The sequence below is a fragment of the Chaetodon auriga genome, chromosome 6, assembly GCF_051107435.1.
Source record: "Chaetodon auriga isolate fChaAug3 chromosome 6, fChaAug3.hap1, whole genome shotgun sequence".
Classification (NCBI taxonomy): Eukaryota; Metazoa; Chordata; class Actinopteri; order Chaetodontiformes; family Chaetodontidae; genus Chaetodon; species Chaetodon auriga.
The window spans coordinates 2,422,654-2,444,686 of record NC_135079.1 but is presented as its reverse complement, the minus strand read 5'-3'; the positions used below and the strand labels follow the sequence as shown (position 1 = coordinate 2,444,686).

General features: G+C 42.3%; 2 protein-coding genes across 7 annotated transcripts; both read left to right on the top strand.

The window, feature by feature from the left end:
- Positions 1–961: 961 nt before the first annotated feature.
- On the top strand, positions 962–10,643 carry LOC143322443 (peroxisomal succinyl-coenzyme A thioesterase-like). Of its 4 annotated transcripts, none has more exons than XM_076733640.1 (11): positions 962–1,028; positions 4,479–4,680; positions 4,807–4,906; positions 4,995–5,185; positions 5,478–5,647; positions 6,055–6,174; positions 6,647–6,729; positions 7,182–7,275; positions 7,868–7,948; positions 8,996–9,137; positions 9,252–9,501. In XM_076733640.1, the coding sequence occupies exons 2-11, from the start codon at positions 4,485–4,487 to the stop codon at positions 9,386–9,388; spliced, it is 1,314 nt and encodes a 437-aa protein (XP_076589755.1). In that variant the 5' UTR covers positions 962–1,028; positions 4,479–4,484; the 3' UTR covers positions 9,389–9,501. The 4 variants fall into 4 exon arrangements, with proteins under 4 accessions (XP_076589755.1, XP_076589756.1, XP_076589754.1 ...); XM_076733641.1 differs by lacking the exon at positions 962–1,028 and adding an exon at positions 3,624–3,679; XM_076733639.1 differs by lacking the exon at positions 962–1,028 and having other exon boundaries at positions 4,107–4,680; positions 9,252–10,643.
- Positions 10,644–12,625: 1,982 nt separating this feature from the next.
- On the top strand, positions 12,626–21,687 carry LOC143322442 (peroxisomal succinyl-coenzyme A thioesterase-like). 3 transcript variants are annotated; one of them, XM_076733636.1, is made up of 11 exons: positions 12,626–12,824; positions 15,598–15,799; positions 15,926–16,025; positions 16,114–16,304; positions 16,597–16,766; positions 17,175–17,294; positions 18,054–18,136; positions 18,596–18,689; positions 19,276–19,356; positions 19,821–19,962; positions 20,077–21,687. In XM_076733636.1, exons 2-11 carry the CDS (start codon positions 15,604–15,606, stop codon positions 20,211–20,213), a joined length of 1,314 nt encoding a protein of 437 aa, XP_076589751.1. In that variant the 5' UTR covers positions 12,626–12,824; positions 15,598–15,603; the 3' UTR covers positions 20,214–21,687. The 3 variants fall into 3 exon arrangements, with proteins under 3 accessions (XP_076589751.1, XP_076589752.1, XP_076589749.1); XM_076733637.1 differs by lacking the exon at positions 12,626–12,824 and adding an exon at positions 15,023–15,063; XM_076733634.1 differs by lacking the exon at positions 12,626–12,824 and having other exon boundaries at positions 15,430–15,799.
- The last annotated feature ends 346 nt before the right edge of the window (positions 21,688–22,033 follow it).

Below are 22,033 nucleotides of genomic sequence, written 5' to 3'. Positions count from 1 at the left end.
GTCATCAGCATCATATACTCATCCCTTCATATCATTTGTGCATGTGTTCATGTGTTTTCTGCTTCATTAAACACTTTTTGTCAGTCACCAGGAAGAGAAGTTGTTTTCCTGACACTTCAAACATGAGACACTGTAAGATCCAGTTCATCGTGCGCAACAAGTAACAGTAATATATAATAAATCTTTCAATAAGATGCTTCAGATGCTGTCTATGGCATCTTGTTGACAACTTCTCCCTGAAAAAGTTGTCTCTGTCGTTGACTCATTATCATTGCAGTACTTGGCCTACTGCAGCCGCAGTCAACAGGTAATTCGTCAACAGCACAAATTCTCCTCAGAAATCATTGAAAAGGTTTGATTGCTCTCCGTAGTTTGACACAAAAACTCACAACTAGCACAATAATACTATCAAGACTGAGAAATGTTACGTCTTAAATATAAAGTCTGTTTGATTCACATTGAAAGAGTACTGCAGCAGATCCGGAGATGCCTTTTATTATTATTTCTTCTTTACTGCAAGACCAGATGCCTACATTACCCACAATGCAACACGACCGCAGAAAGTGGCGGGAGATTCCCATGTGTTTTATGCTCGCGGCGGCATAAAGTTGAGAGATGAGGAGCCCACAGAGGTTTTAAACTGTTTCCACCGGACGGCAAAGAGCAATTTTTGACCCCATACATTCAGATTTCTCATTTTCACATTTGTAGTCTTTAGCCACGGCTCAGACCCGCAAAAAGCTAAACTTCCGTCCATTTTATATACTGCTTATGAGAACTTCCGGTTGATGTGTACACAAACAGAAAAGTTGGAGCTGGAGTTTCGGCCAGTCGATGGCGCCATCTTGTGTCCAGTCACCGCGGAGTTGCTGTGGGAAGGGATGGAAGCTCCACCCGGCCTGGCCGTCCTTCAGGCGGCGGAGTGACGGTCAGCAGTCGGTAAGAGTGCCGGACCAGAAAGATTTGTTTCGACTCTCCGTCGAGTTTAACACCGGGTGCACGTCAACGCTCTGCGGACTGTTCGGACAGTAAGTGTACTTCATACGCGAAACGCACCTGTGAGCTTTGATCTTATATTGAAGTCCAGAGTCTACACGACAAATGTATTTCTCAGCCTTTTGTTCACTCCAAAGCAGTAACCTCTGTAAATGACAGATTCTTCTGTGTTTGTGCTGTGGGAACTATGTCACTGGTGGAATGTCACTCAGTACATTTACTCAAGTACTGTACGTGCAGTTACAAGGTACATGGACTTAACTTGAGTATTCCTGTTTTCTGTTGCTCAATACTTATACTCCACGTGTCATAGGGAAATGTACTTTTTACTTATACATTTATCTGAGAACTACTGTATACTTGTACACTAGGTATGTATTTACGTACAGTTCATGTGATCAACTTATCAGGTATTATGCATGTCTATAGATTAAACTACCTAACAGTTTCTACTGCCGTAAAAATAACCTCACCTCAACAAAGTGTGGTAAAAATACTGTATTTTTGTTAATGCATCAGTAATCACGTTACAATTATATGATCCATCTAAAAATGTACACTCTTAAAGGGGCTAGTCTGTCCAGTGAGAACACTTTCTTTTGATACTTTAAGTACATTTTGTTGAATCTAAGACATATCGGAGTATCTTTCCAGAGTGGTGTTGCTACTTTTACAACCCTGAAAGTTGAGACGCCTGTAGAACATTGTTGTTGTTGTACTGTGTTTACAGACAGCAGTTTTACATTGTTTCTTGAGCTCGTGCACTAATCTCCTTTATCCATTCATGTGTAAACAAGTGGTGAACCTTGCTCCATCCTCGCTTGTGAAAGACTGAGCCTTTCGAGGATGCCCCCTTTCATACCCAGTCATGATACTATCACCTGTTACCAATGAACCTGTTTACCTGTGGAAAACAGATGTCAAGGACAAACGACCAGATCAGCAAAATCAACAAAATGAGGCTGGCAAAACGCTCCGCTTCTGAAATGCTGGAGGTGTCCTTGTTGGAGGATGGAAATAAAATGCCTTGCATACACGATGTCACAGAGACATGAGTGGAGATTAAATAAAAGATGTTTACTTCCTCCACCACTGGTTAATGCGACAAGTTAATTTCATATCATTTCATGGATAATGAAAAATCAGTTGAGCAGAAAAAACCCACCAACCAACCAAAACCAACATGAATAACACATTATGTTTACTGTAAATGACAATATATTTAATAGTCTTTTAAAGTATACACAGGCTTCACCTTGAACTATAACCTGGCACATTGACACCCTAAATCAGGGGTGGGGAATCTCCAGCCTCCAGGCCGGAAACAGCCCACCAGACCATTTGATCCTGCCCATGAAGCTATTTCTAAACACAAAAAGCAATTACTTTTCAGTAATTAAAAACACATGGAACAGTAGACTTAAATGTTCTTCTGTGCGGTACCTGAATGCAACATACACGCAGAAGCTGATATCACGTTAGGGCAGGATGGTGCTTGTCAACAGGATGTAAGTAGATATGGAGTGTCGCGCTTTCCAAACGGGCAATTATTTTTTGTTGAAGTAAAAGCCAAGCCAGTGTGTCTGAGCCAGTTTGTGTGGACGAGCTCACAGTGATGAAAAAGGCCAATCTCAAGTGTCATTACACTTGGAAACATCCTGAACTGGATGAGCTGCAAGGACAGACAAGCATGCCCAACAGTTTTCACAGACCACATTCTGACAGAGACAGTGTTCTGCAGGTAGGTTTTGTGCTGAGTGAGCTAAAAGCTAACAAGCTAAAACCTCATTCAGAGGGCGAATTTGTGAAGGAGGGTCTTCTCGCTGCTGCAGACCTGCTCACACTAGACAGTGTGAAATTGTCTGGATAATCTGGAATAATTCATCGACATGAAGGAGAACTTGGTGTGGAAACTCAGTGATAGTAAGTGTCTGTGTGATTTGACCTTCATGGAGAACATTACCAAGAACCCCTCATTACTGAAGCCAGCCTCTAAAACTTCATGAAAAAGGACAATCTCCACTGTCATTACAGCTTGAAACATGCTAAAGTGGATGAGTTGCAAGGACAAATGTGCTTGGATGAAGTTAATGCTTGGCAGAGTTTGGGTTCTGTACAAGCAGCTTTCACAAGACCTGCCAGCTTCTTAGCTCTCTGCTTTCAAATGTGAAATCATTTGAAGTGAAATTAAAGCTGTAGCAAGTACAACTGGAAAGGGGTAACACTGTACATTTGTCTGTGAAGATTCTCATTTACTCAGGTCATGGTACTTCTAAGTGCTTCCAAAGGCAACTGGACTTGCTTGTGGTTCTAGAAAAACTGCATTTGCCTACCCTGCAAGACCAAGTTTGCAGTGATGTCTGAATATGCTGGTAAGTGTGCAAAACTCCTTCTGATATTTGGCAAGAGGCTTCAAGACTTGCAAAGTAAACAAAAGGAACTGAACACATGTGGAACAAGCTGATGTGCCCGACAAGCAACAACACAAGCTCATTGAGCTTCAAAGTGACTGCCTGCTACTCTGAGCTGCTCCTTTCAAAACTGACTTTTGTAAAGACTCAGTTCTGCTCAAGACTGACTGACCCAAACGTGGAAAACCAGCTATAAGTAGCATCATCATCACCATCACTACTACCTGACCTTAGACGCCTCGCCAAAGAGAAGCAGTTCAGCCATCACAGAGGTTAGTGTGATATATGTGATGAGTAAGTTGGTATGGTCGGGGGCACCAAGGAAAGTGGATTCATGTCAGGTTATTATTAGTGTCATGTACACTAGCAGTCGTGTACTGGCCATCTGGTATACCTGGAGATACTGGAGAATGTGCTGCAGGCATGTTTGGGATTGTGTTGAACTTTGTGTCCTGCTGGCACTCACATTTATTTCCGACAGCAGAGTCATGAGGGCTGTATCTGTCAATTTTAACAACTTTTAATAGGCAATGCAGAAGTCGACAAGTGGGTGAGGTTTGGACTCGATCTTTTTCTCACATATCAATCCTGTATGATGCCTGCAGGTAAATCCTGGATTACATTAATGACATGGGAAGAACATTAAGGGTACCACTTAGAAATACAACCCATTACAGTCTCTGCCTTAATTGTGCAGAAAGTTGTATTTTTGCAGACATTTCAATCTCTCTTATGAGAAATTTCACAGCAAAACGAAAAAAGGCAATACAACATATATGAAGACTTTTGTGATTTTGTCTGTCTCCATCAACTGAAGCCAGGAAAATTGTGTTTTATGCTCACATGCTGATGCTACAATGTGGAAAAAAGCCTATTTAACATATATGACTATGTTTTTCATCAGAGTAGCTTTGTAGCTTTCTGGGTAGCTTTCTTTCTTTTGGGTGGTCAGCATTTTGCACTGTTAGAAAAGAAACGATTCTCCCTCTAATGGCATCTGTCCAGTCATATACTTTTGGTTGTATTATTTTGCACGTTTTGACATATCAATTATTTTATCTGTCTGCTCAGTCCAGGATGGACAGGGGACATTGCTGTGTGAAGCTGTCGGTCAAGCCATCCAGAGGACTCATGGATGAGAAGTTTATTGTCCTGGTCCAGAATGTCCCACCAGGTTTCCAGCTGACCATCCACGCTCTGCACAAGTGTGAGGATGGACACAGCTGGGAGGCGTTTGCTCACTACACCGCCAATGCCGCCGGGACTGTGAATGGTACATGGTTGAATGCCTAAATTTGGAAAATTCTGGAAAAAACATGTTTTAATAATATGATGGCACATCATAGAAATAATTAAACATCAAAATGAGAAATTATTTTTTATGCCTTTTACTTTACAGTTTCAGAGGATCCCAGTCTGGGCGGGACATTTTCTGGGGTTGAGCAGATGGGTCTGCTGTGGAGTCTCAGACCAGTTCCCGGCAGCAAACCTGCACTCAGGTAGCCCAACAAGGATGGAGCTGTTCAGATAATATCAATCAATACTAAATCAATTATTAGTCACTGACTCCTTCCCATCATCCCTCAGGATGAGGAAGGAGAACGTCCAGACCCCCATGGAAGTCACAATCTCAGTATATCAAGGTCACCAGACTGAGGGCTTCACGGATCAGGTGCAGCTTGCTGGTACAGTGGTGGAGCGCTGGTACATGGCGCCCGGCGTCCGCAGGGTCCCGATCACAGAGGGCGGACTCACTGCAACCCTCTTCCTGCCCCCAGGTAGGACCAGAGGAGAGTCTGGAGGAAGATGTCCTGTGGGTGAAGGTCAGGTGTGACAGTCTGAGCAACTATGACCAGTGGACTACCATTGACCATGAAAGTTAAATTCAATATAGTTCAGTATAAGTTAGTTGTGACTGGTTGGCACTGTTGGAATAACCAAGTGAAAAATGAATGCAGGAAACACTCAAAACGGCTTCCATCAAATGTAATCTTAGTTGCAGGGACATCAGAAATATACCCATCTTGGTGTAAACCGTGAACTGTTTCTGATGTTTTAACTTGTCTCAAGGACCAGGACCTTTCCCCGGCCTCTTGGATCTGTGGGGTGGTGGAGGGAAGTTGGTGGAGTACCGTGCAGCGCTACTGGCCTCCCACGGCTTTGCCTCCTTGGCCCTTGACTACCTGACACCTAAAATCACCATAGAAACTGGGAAGATGGTGGACAACAGCTACTTTGAGGTAAACCCAATAAGCATCTGAATTACAAAAAAATCTAATCAACCTCAGACTAACTCAAGGATTTTTAAAAACCTATTACCACCATATCAAATATTTGTGGCTAACATGCTCACAAACAGCTGCCCAGCTCAGTGATTTCATGTCGTAGACTCTCAGGCAAATCAGCTGGTTCCACATTAAACAGCTCAGGAAATACGTTCAGTCCCGTCTGTTTGCTCTTCTGTCACAGTATATTCAGGTGTCTTACCTGCTGCCATCGACTCCTCATCGGCTCACCTGTGCCCTCAGTACTACCTGCCCACTCACCTGATCACACACCTGAGGCTCATAGCAATGAGTGCAGTATTTAAGCTCACAAAACATTCAGCTCTTGTAACAGTTTGTTTTCTCACATCTTCGTGCTGCAGACGGCCTACAGAGTCCTGGAGCAGCATCCTCAAATCCTCGGCAGCAGGATCGCCATGTTGGGTCTTTCCTTTGGCACCAGTATTACCCTCAAAATGGCTGTTTACTCTAAAGTGATGAAGGTAAGATATCTAGCTGAAAGTTACTTCCATCATCTTCACATAGCATAACGAAGCTCCATTACTTTAACAAAGGTTAATTGAAGCCAACGGTCTAAAATGGAGCTTCAGTTGAGAACGTGGAGACCCAATAAGTGAAAAAGTCAGTTCAGTTGCTTGTCCTCGTTCGATAGTTGGTGCTAGAAGCTCGTTGACAGGAACAGCCTGTAGGGTGGTGCACTGGCTACTGTTGGGTGTGGCCCAAGCTGAACTGCACACAAAGGCTCTGTGACACTTAGTTAATGTCTTCTCATGAAGCTCTAAGCTGACGATCACATCATCTACTTTGTTATGTTGTGCAGATTTTCTGTGAGTCACTTGTTGCATCTTGGTTGTACACTGAAATGAATTCTGATCAGGTTTCTGTCAGAGCTGATCCTGTGTGAAACCTGTATTCAAAATGTGTGTGTGTGTGTGTGTGCGTTTGGTCTCTCAGCTCAGGTGTGCAGTGAGTATTAGTGGGAGTCATGTGCAGCCAATTCATGGATCAGTGGAACAAATGCTGAATGCCTTCAATGAGTAAGTTACTGCCAGTTACTTTATGATTCCTGCTGTGTGTGTGTGTGTGTGTGTGTGTGTGTGTGTGTGTGTGTGTGTGTGTGTGATTATTATTATTATTGAAAGAAAAGAGGCAAACAGCGTGAATCTGCTTTTGGTTTTGTCTGAGTTGAGTCATCATCGGTCAGACTTGAGGAAGATGAAGAATCTTCAGTGTTTCTGTTGTCCAATCAGACAAAAGGAGAAACTGTGTTGTGTGTTGGTGTGAGTCACTTTCAGCCCATTGATAGATCTATGGAACAATTACTGGATTTCTCTCAGGAGAAAGCTTATCTGTTGTCAATCACTTTTAGTTCAACAACCCAAATGCTGCTGATCAGCTCGAACAAAGTCTGAATTGCCAATAATGGAGTCATCATCAGGCAGACCTGGGGAAGATGAAGAATTTGTTACATTTTTTGTTGTCCAATCAGAAAAGCCAGTAAGATTCGCGTCAACAAGGAGAACCAGGTGATCTATCGAGATCTGACGCTGCCCATCCCAACTGAGCCTGCACTCAAAGTGGATGTGAGTATCACCGGACACAGTTTCTCTCAGTCTCTTCCAGGAATTACTATTATTAATTACTGTTATTCAATTTTTTGTAATTGTGTTTCTGGTCTCGAAAGTGTCTTTGTTGGGTTTTTTTATGACAAATTTGCTTTTGATAGAACAATGTTTTCCCTGAAAATGTTTAATTCTACATTTTATAGATTAAATGCATGTTTTTTAACATTTAACGTTTTTTTATCATGAAAAAAGTTCTGTGCACTCCTGTAGCAGCTACATGGCACACATCTTAATTAACCAGCCAGTGCCCACAATTTCTGAAAATTGTGCAAGATTCAGTTCATTATGAGACCTTTTATAGACCAAATATATGAGTTGAATTTTTGTCAAATTAACAGGTGTTTTTCATTATTAACAGTCACGTTTGATTGGAGGCTTAACAGCGAAGTGGATAAATTAATATTCTTTCATTTTCTGCTGAATCTACAAAAAAGAAGCATTTGGAGATAAATGTGGCTCTCCAGCTTTGAGTAATGGTTCTGCAGGTGATGTCTGGTGATGCATAAATATCTGAAGCTGCTGAATGCTGCTGCTGTTTGTCTCTGAGCAGGTGGGACGACTCCAGTGTCCTCTGCTGCTGGTTGTCGGTGAGGACGATCAGAACTCTCCCGCCTACGAGGCTGCAATGGACGTGAGTTTACTGACATGACAACATCCTGTGAGAATAACAGGCTCAGTCCAAACGCTCGCAGGATTAAACTTCACTGAAACTGAGAGGAAATCAAATAGTTACTGGAGCGTGTGGACTTCCAAAATGGCCAATAATTAATAAAAAAGGAAGACACTAAAAACAAGTTATATGATATATGATATAATGATATATGTAAATGAACCAACAATTTGTGCAGCAGTTAAGTGCTTATTCAGGCCAGTACAGAATGAAGAAAAATGTGAGAAAATTTAGCTTCTGATTTTTCAAAATCTTTGAACATGCAGCAACTTCCATGGCTTAAAACACGAAAGTGCCAAAAACTGCAGCTCCTCAAATGGCCACTTGAGGCTCTAAAAGCAAGCAAGTCAGTCAGACAAATGGTGTTCTTATCTGGATGGGAGAACGCTGTCTGTCCTCACTGATCATTGGGTCTTCAAAACATGGAATGTGAGTAATTTGTTGTGAACTCGAGCTGCAAGAATACATCGTCACTGTAGAATATCGGAAAGGGCAGTACAACACAGGACATGATGCATGATACTTGAGAGTTCCTATCTCTCCAATTATCTGTCATCTGCTTGTGCCGCAGCCTTGCTGATGCTCAAAAACTTAAATGTAAAAAGTTTGTTGCTTGTGAAACGGCCATAATATAAGCCTGAGAAGGTTCAACAATCATAAGCCTCAAATCATACTAAAAATCCCATGCTTCAAAAGTGTATTGATGAATACATCAATACATTTTCTCCAGATCTTACAAAAATGATACATTTTATTTATTTAGCTGGTCTCCTACTTCATTTTCAATCTACAGCAACCTTTATTTAAGTAGTTAGCTCACGAGCTTCTGGAGTTTTGAGAGATTATGGGTTTTCTAGCTTCTGGCTATGAGACTCAATCAATTCTCACATGATGGTTTCCAGATAGAGTTTTAAGTTTATTTCTACAATATAAAAGAATAAAAGGAGAGCAAATGAAAAAAAGGAAACCATTTGACAACTATAAGGTTTTTTACTTCCTGTTTTCCAGATAAAGGACATGATGGAGCGGGCGGGGAACAGCCACCTGCTAACTATTCTGTCATATCCAAACGCTGGTCACCTGATTGAACCGCCGTACACGCCGCATGTGCGAGCCAGCGCCTTCAGATCAGTCAACACTCATGAGAAGGGTAGGTTCACCTTCAGACCTGGAAGCTGTAGAAAGAAACTGAGGTTAAGACGCTAAAATCAGGACTTCAGGCTTGAGTTTTTCCAGCTGTTTCAGCTTCCTGTTGTCTTTGCAGTAGTGGCTCTGTGGGGCGGAGAGACGGTGGCTCATTCTCGCGCTCAGGAAGACGCCTGGAGGAAGACGCTGGTCTTTCTGAGGGAGCATCTGTACGGCGGCAGAAACCCTGGTGCAGCTTCATTATCCCACCTGTAAAGCAAGGCAACTGCTAAAACTATAGAGCAGTGGTTCTCAAGTGGTCTGGCTTTGGGACCCACCATCACCCCTTCATGACAAGCCGCAACCCAAATCGAGGAAAAAAGACGGCACTACACTGCATAAAAAATCCTCTTTAAAATAAAAGCACAGGATTTTTTTTTCTTCTTAGAAATATTTTTGTTTTTTTGCCAAGGCCCGCAACCCCACTGAAAATGGGTCTGCAATCCACTTTTGTGTCGCGACCCACCACTTGAGACACATTGCAATAGAGCATTGGAGGTTGAGGAAGGGAAAGTCCCATTCATGTTCCCCGCAGGCAATGGTGCATGATCACAGTTGGAGCACTTGCAGCTTGAACAGACATTAAATTTTCCTGCTACAATCAGCAGAAGACCAGTAAATCAAGTTTATTTTATATCACTAATCAATACATACACACAGTATGTCCACACATACTGTTTTTACAGTATGCAGACTATTTTAAGTTTCAGAGGTGTTTTAAAAGTAGATGATTTTGCACGCCTGAGTAGGTGGGGCAGTTTGTTCCAGAGTTCAGCTGCCCTTTCTGCAAAAGGTCGGTCCCATACAATCTTACACTTCAACATGGCCTGCCTGACGACCTCAGACTGTGCGGGTTTATCCAAGCACAATAATACAGAGATAAAATCTGGAGCCTGGCTGTGGAGTGCTTTGAAAGCTTTAGAATTTTAAAGTTGATTCCGTAAGAAACATGCACTCAATGTCAAGATTCAAGTCCAGTTTTGGTCTTGGCAAGATTGGGCAAGATACTGAACCCCAAAACTGCTCCCAATGCTGTGAATTCATATGTACGTCGCTTTGGATAACAGCGTCTGCCAAATGACTAATTGTAATTGCCTACAAGGCCCTGACAGGACCTGCTCCGTTCTACCTCCAAGCCGTGGTCACACCACATACCATGGCGAGACCATTACACTCCCCTACGTCTGCATCAAGCCTTTTCACAGCAGACATTTTGACCCGCAGGAAAAGCACTAGTGTAAATAATCACATTAACGATGGTTCCATTCATACAGTACCCTCAAAGCGGTTCACCAAAATGGAACGCAGCCATTATAAATGCTATTGATTACATCTGTGCTTCCTTTGTGGACAAATTCCCTAAAGAGGCAGGACAGCAGAGTCAGTGCCCATCTTCCTCTGCAGGCTGAAAACCACCAACCTTTTCACATCTTGACACCCCATAATAGCACTCCCTTGCCACATCTTTGCAGTAAGGGTGGAAACACACCACCACTATTTTGCAGGGTGAGTTTTTGGTGATATTTAGCTCTTGTTCCATCTTAGTTTGAATGTTCTGCACCTGCCATATGAATGTGGTGTCATGCAATTATTGTTTAATGTTCTCTTTAATTAATTGTTTGTGATTAACTCTTCGAAAATATTAAAAAATGCTCATCCCAGAGTCCAAAGTGACGTCTTCAGTTGTCTTGTGTTGTCCCACCAACAGTCCAAAACACAAACATAGCAAAGAATAGTTAGAAGTCTTGACTGATATACGACTCAAGTGATTCATCAGTTACCAAAATGTTTATAAATTGTTTTGTATGGATTATCTGTTCAGGAAGTCTGTCTTTATTTTGCATTCTGACTGTACCACCATAACATGTCATTACATGCACAAAATACAAAATTAATCAAATTCCAATGCGTGCATTTACTGCAGTACAAACACAGTCAAAGCATATTAGTGTTATCTTGTGGTAAATTGTTATGAATAGAGAGCCAAAGTCATGACCTCATTCAGTATTTCAGTACAGTAGCATGGATCCTTAAGTTATCGCAGCTTGGTTTCGTCCATATCCGTTGGGGTTGCTACAAGGGACACAGTCACACGGAGACCACATTGCATGTAGACTAATGCTGTTAGCCTTATTCTACGTCGGCTAGCTAGCATGTTACACTACGGTGCTGTACACGATATTAAACACATATACACACTTTAATAAACATCACAACAACAATAGACAATATTTGTGACCTATACACAGTAATAATACCACTTTAGTTGAGCATTTTTACTCTGTTTTACACCCAAATGACTAGAGCAATTTACCTCTCCTCAGCGTCTCCTGTTTCCGACTGAGGAGAACGGCGCGAATACAGAGGAAGTGACGTCATCAAAGTGTAAAACGTCACGCATCAAAATAAAGTTAATTAACAAAACAAAAGCTCCCCAAAATAAACACATAAAAATAGGTGTACACATTGAAAAACGACGAAATGTAAACAGTAATGGGTTTGTTGTGAAATATAAATCTATTAAATACATACATCTATTACAACTATACCAGCAGATCATGAGGACGACCTTTATCGTGACATCCTTTCTTTGTGACCATTAACTGTCAGATGATGGTTATATTCAATAGTCATATAAAATGTCCTGTCAGCAACAAGCATTATCATGTCACTTGACAGGCCAATGTCTGCAGTTTGCAACTTTGAAGTGGAAAACAGTGCATGTCTCTGCCTCTGTCATAGTGAAAACGGTAATGAAATGTCGTTTGCAACAAGCTCAGCACAGGGTTGAAAATAAAAAAAACACACACACACATACATACATACGCATACACTTTTTTAAAGATTTTCAACCCTGTGCTGAGCTTGTTGTAAACGAAATTTCATTCGGTGTACACTTGCTGTCTACTGAATGACAATAAAACAATAAAAGCTGTCTAACTCTAACTCTAAATTCTCCTCAGAAATCATTGAAAGGTTTGATTGCTCTCCGTAGTTTGACACAAAAACTCACAAATAGCACAATAATACTATCAAGATTGAGAAATGTTATGTGTTAAATATAAAGTCTGTTTGATTCACATTGAAAGAGTACTGCAGCAGATCCGGAGATGTCTTTTTTTTTATTATTATTTCATGCCTTCTTCGCTGCAAGACCAGATGCCTACATTACCCACAATGCAACACGACCGCAGAAAGTGGCGGGAGATTCCGATATGTTTATGCTCGCCGCGGCAGAAAGGTGAGAGATGAGGAGCCCACAGAGGTTTTAAACTGTTTCCACCGGACGGCAAATAGCAATTTTTGACCCCATACATTCAGATTTCTTTTTTTCACATTTGTAGTCTTTAGCCACGGCTCAGACCCGCAAAAAGCTAAACTTCCGTCTATTTAAATACTGCTTATGAGAACTTCCGGTTGATGTGTACACAAACAGAAGCTTGAGTTTCGGCCAGTCGATGGCGTCAGCTTGTGTCCAGTCACCGCGGAGTTGCTGTGGGAGGGGATGGAAGCTCCACCCGGCCTGGCCGTCCTTCAGGCGGCGGAGTGACGGTCAGCAGTCGGTAAGAGTGCCAGACCAGAAAGATTTGTTTCGACTCTCCGTCGAGTTTAACACCGGGTGCACGTCAACGCTCTGCGGACTGTTCGGACAGTAAGTGTACTTCATACGCGAAACGCACCTGTGAGCTTTGATCTTATATTGAAGTCCAGAGTCTACACGACAAATGTATTTCTCAGCCGTTTGTTCACTCCAAAGCAGTAACCTCTGTAAATGACAGATTCTTCTGTGTTTGTGCTGTGGGAACTATGTCACTGGTGGAATGTCACTCAGTACATTTACTCAAGTACTGTACGTGCAGTTACAAGGTACATGGACTTAACTTGAGTATTCCTGTTTTCTGTTGCTCAATACTTATACTCCACGTGTCATAGGGAAATGTACTTTTTACTTATACATTTATCTGAGAACTACTGTATACTTGTACACTAGGTATGTATTTACGTACAGTTCATGTGATCAACTTATCAGGTATTATGCATGTCTATAGAATAAACTACCTAACAGTTTGTACTGCCATAAAAATAACCTCACCTCAACAAAGTGTGGTAAAAATACTGTATTTTTGTTAATGCATCAGTAATCACGTTACAATTATATGATCCATCTAAAAATGTACACTCTTAAAGGGGCTAGTCTGTCCAGTGAGAACACTTTCTTTTGATACTTTAAGTACATTTTGTTGAATCCAAGACATATTGGAGTATCTTTCCAGAGTGGTGTTGCTACTTTTACAACCCTGAAAGTTGAGACGCCTGTAGAACATTGTTGTTGTTGTACTGTGTTTACAGACAGCAGTTTTACATTGTTTCTTGAGCTCGTGCACTAATCTCCTTTATCCATTCATGTGTAAACAAGTGGTGAACCTTGCTCCATCCTCGCTTGTGAAAGACTGAGCCTTTCGAGGATGCCCCCTTTCATACCCAGTCATGATACTATCACCTGTTACCAATGAACCTGTTTACCTGTGGAAAACAGATGTCAAGGACAAACGACCAGATCAGCAAAATCAACAAAATGAGGCTGGCAAAACGCTCCGCTTCTGAAATGCTGGAGGTGTCCTTGTTGGAGGATGGAAATAAAATGCCTTGCATACACGATGTCACAGAGACATGAGTGGAGATTAAATAAAAGATGTTTACTTCCTCCACCACTGGTTAATGCGACAAGTTAATTTCATATCATTTCATGGATAATGAAAAATCAGTTGAGCAGAAAAAACCCACCAACAAACCAAAAACAACATGAATAACACTTTATGTTGTTTACTGTAAATGACAATATATTTAATAGTCTTTTAAAGTATACACAGGCTTCACCTTGAACTATAACCTGGCACATTGACACCCTAAATCAGGGGTGGGGAATCTCCAGCCTCCAGGCCGGAAACAGCCCACCAGACCATTTGATCCTGCCCATGAAGCTATTTCTAAACACAAAAAGCAATTACTTTTCAGTAATTAAAAACACGTGCAACAGTAGACTTAAATGTTCTTCTGTGCGGTACCTGAATGCAACATACACGCAGAAGCTGATATCACGTTAGGGCAGGATGGTGCTTGTCAACAGGATGTAAGTAGATATGGAGTGTCGCGCTTTCCAAACGGGCAATTATTTTTTGTTGAAGTAAAAGCCAAGCCAGTTTGTCTGAGCCAGTTTGTGTGGACGAGCTCACAGTGATGAAAAAGGCCAATCTCAAGTGTCATTACACTTGGAAACATCCTGAACTGGATGAGCTGCAAGGACAGACAAGCATGCCCAACAGTTTTCACAGACCACATTCTGACAGAGACAGTGTTCCGCAGGTAGATTTTGTGCTGAGTGAGCTAAAAGCTAACAAGCTAAAACCTCATTCAGAAGGCGAATTTGTGAAGGAGGGTCTTCTCGCTGCTGCAGACCTGCTCACACTAGACAGTGTGAAATTGTCTGGATAATCTGGAATAATTCATAGAGATGAAGAAGGAAAAACTGCATTTGCCTACCCTGCAAGACCAAGTTTGCAGTGATGTCTGAATATGCTGGCAAGTGTGCAAAACCCCTTCCGATATTTGGCAAGAGGCTTCAAGACTTGCAAAATAAACAAAAAGAACTGAACACATGTGGAACAAGCTGATGTGCCCGACAAGCAACAACACAAGCTCATTGAGCTTCAAAGTGACTGCCTGCTACTCTGAGCTGCTCCTTTCAAAACTGACTTTTGTAAAGACTCAGTTCTGCTCAAGACTGACTGACCCAAATGTGGAAAACCAGCTATAAGTAGCATCATCATCACCATCACTACTACCTGACCTTAGACGCCTCGCCAAAGAGAAGCAGTTCAGCCATCACAGAGGTTAGTGTGATATATGTGATGAGTAAGTTGGTATGGTCGGGGGCACCAAGGAAAGTGGATTCATGTCAGGTTATTATTAGTGTCATGTACACTAGCAGTAGTGTACTGGCCATCTGGTATACCTGGAGATACTGGAGAATGTGCTGCAGGCATGTTTGGGATTGTGTTGAACTTTGTGTCCTGCTGGCACTCACATTTATTTCCGACAGCAGAGTCATGAGGGCTGTATCTGTCAATTTTAACAACTTTTAATAGGCAATGCAGAAGTCGACAAGTGGGTGAGGTTTGGACTCGATCTTTTTCTCACATATCAATCCTGTATGATGCCTGCAGGTAAATCCTGGATTACATTAATGACATGGGAAGAACATTAAGGATACCACTTAGAAATACAACCCATTACAGTCTCTGCCTTAATTTTGCACTGTTAGAAAAGAAACGATTCTCCCTCTAATGGCATCTGTCCAGTCATATACTTTTGGTTGTATTATTTTGCACGTTTTGACATATCAGTTATTTTATCTGTCTGCTCAGTCCAGGATGGACAGGGGACATTGCTGTGTGAAGCTGTCGGTCAAGCCGTCCAGAGGACTCATGGATGAGAAGTTTATTGTCCTGGTCCAGAATGTCCCACCAGGTTTCCAGCTGACCATCCACGCTCTGCACAAGTGTGAGGATGGACACAGCTGGGAGGCGTTTGCTCACTACACCGCCAATGCCGCCGGGACTGTGAATGGTACATGGTTGAATGCCTAAATTTGGAAAATTCTGGGAAAAACATGTTTTAATAAAATGATGGCACATCATAGAAATGATTAAACATCAAAATGAGAAATTATTTTTTATGCCTTTTACTTTACAGTTTCAGAGGATCCCAGTCTGGGCGGGACATTTTCTGGGGTTGAGCAGATGGGTCTGCTGTGGAGCCTCAGACCAGTTCCCGGCAGCAAACCTGCACTCAGGTAGCCCAACAAGGATGGAGCTGTTCAGATAATATCAATCAATACTAAATCAATTATTAGTCACTGACTCCTTCCCATCATCCCTCAGGATGAGGAAGGAGAACGTCCAGACCCCCATGGAAGTCGCAATCTCAGGATATCAAGGTCACCAGACTGAGGGCTTCACGGATCAGGTGCAGCTTGCTGGTACAGTGGTGGAGCGCTGGTACATGGCGCCCGGCGTCCGCAGGGTCCCGATCACAGAGGGCGGACTCACTGCAACCCTCTTCCTGCCCCCAGGTAGGACCAGAGGAGAGTCTGGAGGAAGATGTCCTGTGGGTGAAGGTCAGGTGTGACAGTCCGAACAACAATCACCAGTGGACTACCATTGACCATGAAAGTTAAATTCAATATAGTTCAGTATAAGTTAGTTGTGACTGGTTGGCACTGTTGGAATAACCAAGTGAAAAATGAATGCAGGAAACACTCAAAACGGCTTCCATCAAATGTAATCTTAGTTGCAGGGACATCAGAAATATACCCATCTTGGTGTAAACCGTGAACTGTTTCTGATGTTTTAACTTGTCTCAAGGACCAGGACCTTTCCCCGGCCTCTTGGATCTGTGGGGTGGTGGAGGGAAGTTGGTGGAGTACCGTGCAGCGCTACTGGCCTCCCACGGCTTTGCCTCCTTGGCCCTTGACTACCTGACACCTAAAATCACCATAGAAACTGGGAAGATGGTGGACAACAGCTACTTTGAGGTAAACCCAATAAGCATCTGAATTACAAAAAAAATCTAATCAACCTCAGACTAACTCAAGGATTTTTAAAAACCTATTACCACCATATCAAATATTTGTAGCCAACATGCTCACAAACAGCTGCCCAGCTCAGTGATTTCATGTCGTAGACTCTCAGGCAAATCAGCTGGTTCCACATTAAACAGCGCAGGAAATATATTCAGTCCCGTCTGTTTGCTCTTCTGTCACAGTATATTCAGGTGTCTTACCTGCTGCCATCGTCTCCTCATCGGCTCACCTGTGCCCTCAGTACTACCTGCCCACTCACCTGATCACACACCTGAGGCTCATAGCAATGAGTGCAGTATTTAAGCTCACAAAACATTCAGCTCTTGTAACAGTTTGTTTTCTCACATCTTCGTGCTGCAGACGGCCTACAGAGTCCTGGAGCAGCATCCTCAAATCCTCGGCAGCAGGATCGCCATGTTGGGTCTTTCCTTTGGCACCAGTATTACCCTCAAAATGGCTGTTTACTCTAAAGTGATGAAGGTAAGATATCTAGCTGAAAGTTACTTCCATCATCTTCACATAGCATAACGAAGCTCCATTACTTTAACAAAGGTTAATTGAAGCCAACGGTCTAAAATGGAGCTTCAGTTGAGAACGTGGAGACCCAATAAGTGAAAAAGTCAGTTCAGTTGCTTGTCCTCGTTCGATAGTTGGTGCTAGAAGCTCGTTGACAGGAACAGCCTGTAGGGTGGTGCACTGGCTACTGTTGGGTGTGGCCCAAGCTGAACTGCACACAAAGGCTCTGTGACACTTAGTTAATGTCTTCTCATGAAGCTCTAAGCTGACGATCACATCATCTACTTTCCCTGCTAGAAAAACCAGCATAGACCAGCATAGCAGGTCACCAGCAAAAACCAGCATTTGTTGTGTTTTGATGCTGGTCTATGCTGGTCTATGCTGGTCTATGCTGGTGACCAGCATGGGATGGGATATGGCACAGGATGGGCACCAGCATCACCATGCTGGTCCACCAGCATCACCAGCATCACCATGCTGGTCCACCAGCATAAACCAGCACCAAACCAGCATAAACCAGCATAGACCAGCATAGACCAGCATTATTTCCATGCTGGTCTATGCTGGTTTTTCTAGCAGGGTTGTTATCTTGAGCAGATTTTCTGTGAGTCACTTGTTGCATCTTGGTTGTACACTGAAATGAATTCTGATCAGGTTTCTGTCAGAGCTGATCCTGTGTGAAACCTGTATTCAAAATGTGTGTGTGTGCGTTTGGTCTCTCAGCTCAGGTGTGCAGTGAGTATTAGTGGGAGTCATGTGCAGCCAATTCATGGATCAGTGGAACAAATGCTGAATGCCTTCAATGAGTAAGTTACTGCCAGTTACTTTATGATTCCTGCTGTGTGTGTGTGTGTGTGTGTGTGTGTGTGTGTGTGTGTGTGTGTGTTATTATTATTATTGAAAGAAAAGAGGCAAACAGCGTGAATCTGCTTTTGGTTTTGGCCAAAGTCTGAGTTGAGTCATCATCGGTCAGACTTGAGGAAGATGAAGAATCTTCAGTGTTTCTGTTGTCCAATCAGACAAAAGGAGAAACTGTGTTGTGTAACAACTCAATGCTGCTGATCAGCTCGAACGTTGTTTTCAGACTGAATCTAAAGGGAAACATGTTGTGGAGGGATTTCATATAAAGTCAAGGAAGGAAACATAACGATGCAAACAGACGTCAGTCTCATTTTGGCCAAAGTCTGAATTGCCAATAATGGAGTCATCATCAGGCAGACCTGGGGAAGATGAAGACTTTGTTACATTTTTTGTTGTCCAATCAGAAATGCCAGTAAGATTCGCATCAACGAGGAGAACCAGGTGATCTGTCGAGATCTGACGCTGCCCATCCCAACTGAGCCTGCACTCAAAGTAGACGTGAGTATCACCAGACACAATTTCTCTCAGTCTCTGCCGGAAATTACTATTATTAATTACTGTTATTCAATTTTGTAATTGTGTTTCTGGTCTCAAAAGTGTCTTTGTTGTTTTGTTTTTTATGGCAAATTTGCTTTTGATAGAACGTTTTCCCTGAAAATGATTAATTCTACATTTTATAGATTAAATGCATTGTTTTTTAACATTTAACGTTTTTTAACATGAAAAAAGTTATGTGCACTCCTGTAGCAGCTACATGGCACACATCTTAATTAACCAGCCAGTGCCCACAATTTCTGAAAATTGTGCAAGATTCAGTTTATTATGAGGCTTTTATAGACCAAATATGAGTTGAATCTTTGTCAAATTAACAGGTGTTTTTCATTATTAACAGTCACGTTTGATTGGAGGCTTAACAGCGAAGTGGATAAATTAATATTCTTTCATTTTCTGCTGAATCTACAAAAAAGAAGCATTTGGAGATAAATGTGGCTCTCCAGCTTTGAGTAATGGTTCTGCAGGTGATGTCTGGTGATGCATAAATATCTGAAGCTGCTGAATGCTGCTGCTGTTTGTCTCTGAGCAGGTGGGACGACTCCAGTGTCCTCTGCTGCTGGTTGTCGGTGAGGACGATCAGAACTGGGCCGCCTACGAGGCTGCAATGGACGTGAGTTTACTGACATGACAACATCCTGTGAGAATAACAGGCTCAGTCCAAACGCTCGCAGGATTAAACTTCACTGAAACTGAGAGGAAATCAAATAGTTACTGGAGCGTGTGGACTTCCAAAATGGCCAATAATTAATAAAAAAGCAAGACACTAAAAACAAGTTGATCATGTGAGTAGATAGGGTGATATATGTAAAGGAACCAACAATTTGTACAATGGGAGAATGCTGTTTGTCATCACTGACCACTGGATCTTCAAAATACGGAATGTGAATAATTTGTTGTGAACTCAAGCTGCAAGAATGCATCGTCACTGTAGAATATCGGAAAGGGAAGTACAACACAGGACATGATGCTTTCTTAAGAGCTCCTTTTAATCTCTCCAATTATCTGTCATCTGCTTGCGCCACAGGCTGGCTGATTGTCAAAAACTTAAATGTAAAAAGTTTGTTGCTTTTCCAGATAAAGGACATGATGGAGCGGGCGGGGAACAGCCACCTGCTAACTATTCTGTCGTATCCGAACGCTGGTCACCTGATTGAACCGCCGTACACGCCGCATGTGCGAGCCAGTGCCTATAGATCAGTCAACACTCATGAGAAGAGTAGGTTCACCTTCAGATCTGGAAGCTGTAGAAAGAAACTGAGGTTAAGACGCTAAAATCAGGACTTCAGGCTTGAGTTTTTCCAGCTGTTTCAGCTTCCTGTTGTCTTTGCAGTAGTGGCTCTGTGGGGCGGAGAGACGGTGGCTCATTCTCGCGCTCAGGAAGACGCCTGGAGGAAGACGCTGGTCTTTCTGAGGGAGCATCTGTACGGCGGCAGAAACCCTGGTGCAACTTCATTATCCCACCTGTAAAGCAAGGCAACTGCTAAAACTATAGAGCAGTGGTTCTCAAGTGGTCTGGCTTTGAGACCCACCATCACCCCTTCATGACAAGCCGCAACCCAAATCGAGGAAAAAAAGACGGCACTACACTGCATAAAAAATCCTCTTTAAAATAAAAGCACAGGATTTTTTTTTCTTCTTAGAAATATTTTTGTTTTTTTGCCAAGGCAAAAGGCCCGCAACCCCACTGAAAATGGGTCTGCAACCCACTTTTGTGTCGCGACCCACCACTTGAGACACATTGCAATAGAGCATTGGAGGTTGAGGAAGGGAAAGTCCCATTCATGTTCCCCGCAGGCAATGGTGCATGATCACAGTTGGAGCACTTGCAGCTTGAACAGACATTAAATTTTCCTGCTACAATCAGCAGAAGACCAGTAAATCAAGTTTATTTTTATATCACTAATCAATACATACACACAGTATGTCCACACATACTGTTTTTACAGTATGCAGACTATTTTAAGTTTCAGAGGTGTTTTAAAAGTAGATGATTTTGCACGCCTGAGTAGGTGGGGCAGTTTGTTCCAGAGTTCAGCTGCCCTTTCTGCAAAAGGTCGGTCCCATACAATCTTACACTTCAACATGGCCTGCCTGACGACCTCAGACTGTGCGGGTTTATCCAAGCACAATAATACAGAGATAAAATCTGGAGCCTGGCTGTGGAGTGCTTTGAAAGCTTTAGAATTTTAAAGTTGATTCCGTAAGAAACATGCACTCAATGTCAAGATTCAAGTCCAGTTTTGGTCTTGGCAAGATTGGGCAAGATACTGAACCCCAAAACTGCTCCCGATGCTGTGAATTCATATGTACGTCCCTTTGAATAACAGCGTCTGCCAAAAGACTAATTGTAATTGCCTACAAGGCCCTGACAGGACCTGCTCCGTTCTACCTCCAAGCCGTGGTCACACCACATACCATGGCGAGACCATTACACTCCCCTGCCTCTGCATCAAGACTTTTCACGGCAGACATTTTGACCCGTCAAAGCAGGAAAAGCACTAGTGTAAATAATCACATTAACGATGGATCCATTCATACAGTACCCTCAAAGCGGTTCACCAAAATGGAACGCAGCCATTATAAATGCTATTGATTACATCTGTGCTTCCTTTGTGGACAAGTTCCCTAAAGAGGCAGGACAGCAGAGTCAGTGCCCATCTTCCTCTGCAGGCTGAAAACCACCAACCTTTTCACATCTTGACACCCCATAATAGCACTCCCTTGCCACATCTTTGCAGTAAGGGTGGAAACACACCACCATTAGCTAAATATTTTGCAGGGTGAGTTTTTGGTGACATTTAGCTCTTGTTCCATCTTAGTTTGAATGTTCTGCACCTGCCATATGAATGTGGTGTCATGCAATTATTGATTAATGTTCTCTTAAATTAATTGTTTGTGATTAACTCTTCGAAAATATTAAAAAATGCTCATCCCAGAGTCCAAAGTGACGTCTTCAGTTGTCTTGTGTTGTCCCACCAACAGTCCAAAACACAAACATGGCAAAGAATAGTTAGAAGTCTTGACTGATATACGACTCAAGTGATTCATCAGTTACCAAAATGTTTATAAATTGTTTTGTATCGATTATCTGTTCAGGAAATCTGTCTTTATTTTGCATTCTGACTGTACCACCATAACATGTCATTACATGTACAAAATACAAATTTAATCAAATTCCAATGCGTGCATTTACTGCAGTACAAACACAGTCAAAGCATATTAGTGTTATCTTGTGGTAAATTGTTATGAATAGAGAGCCAAAGTCATGACCTCATTCAGTATTTCAG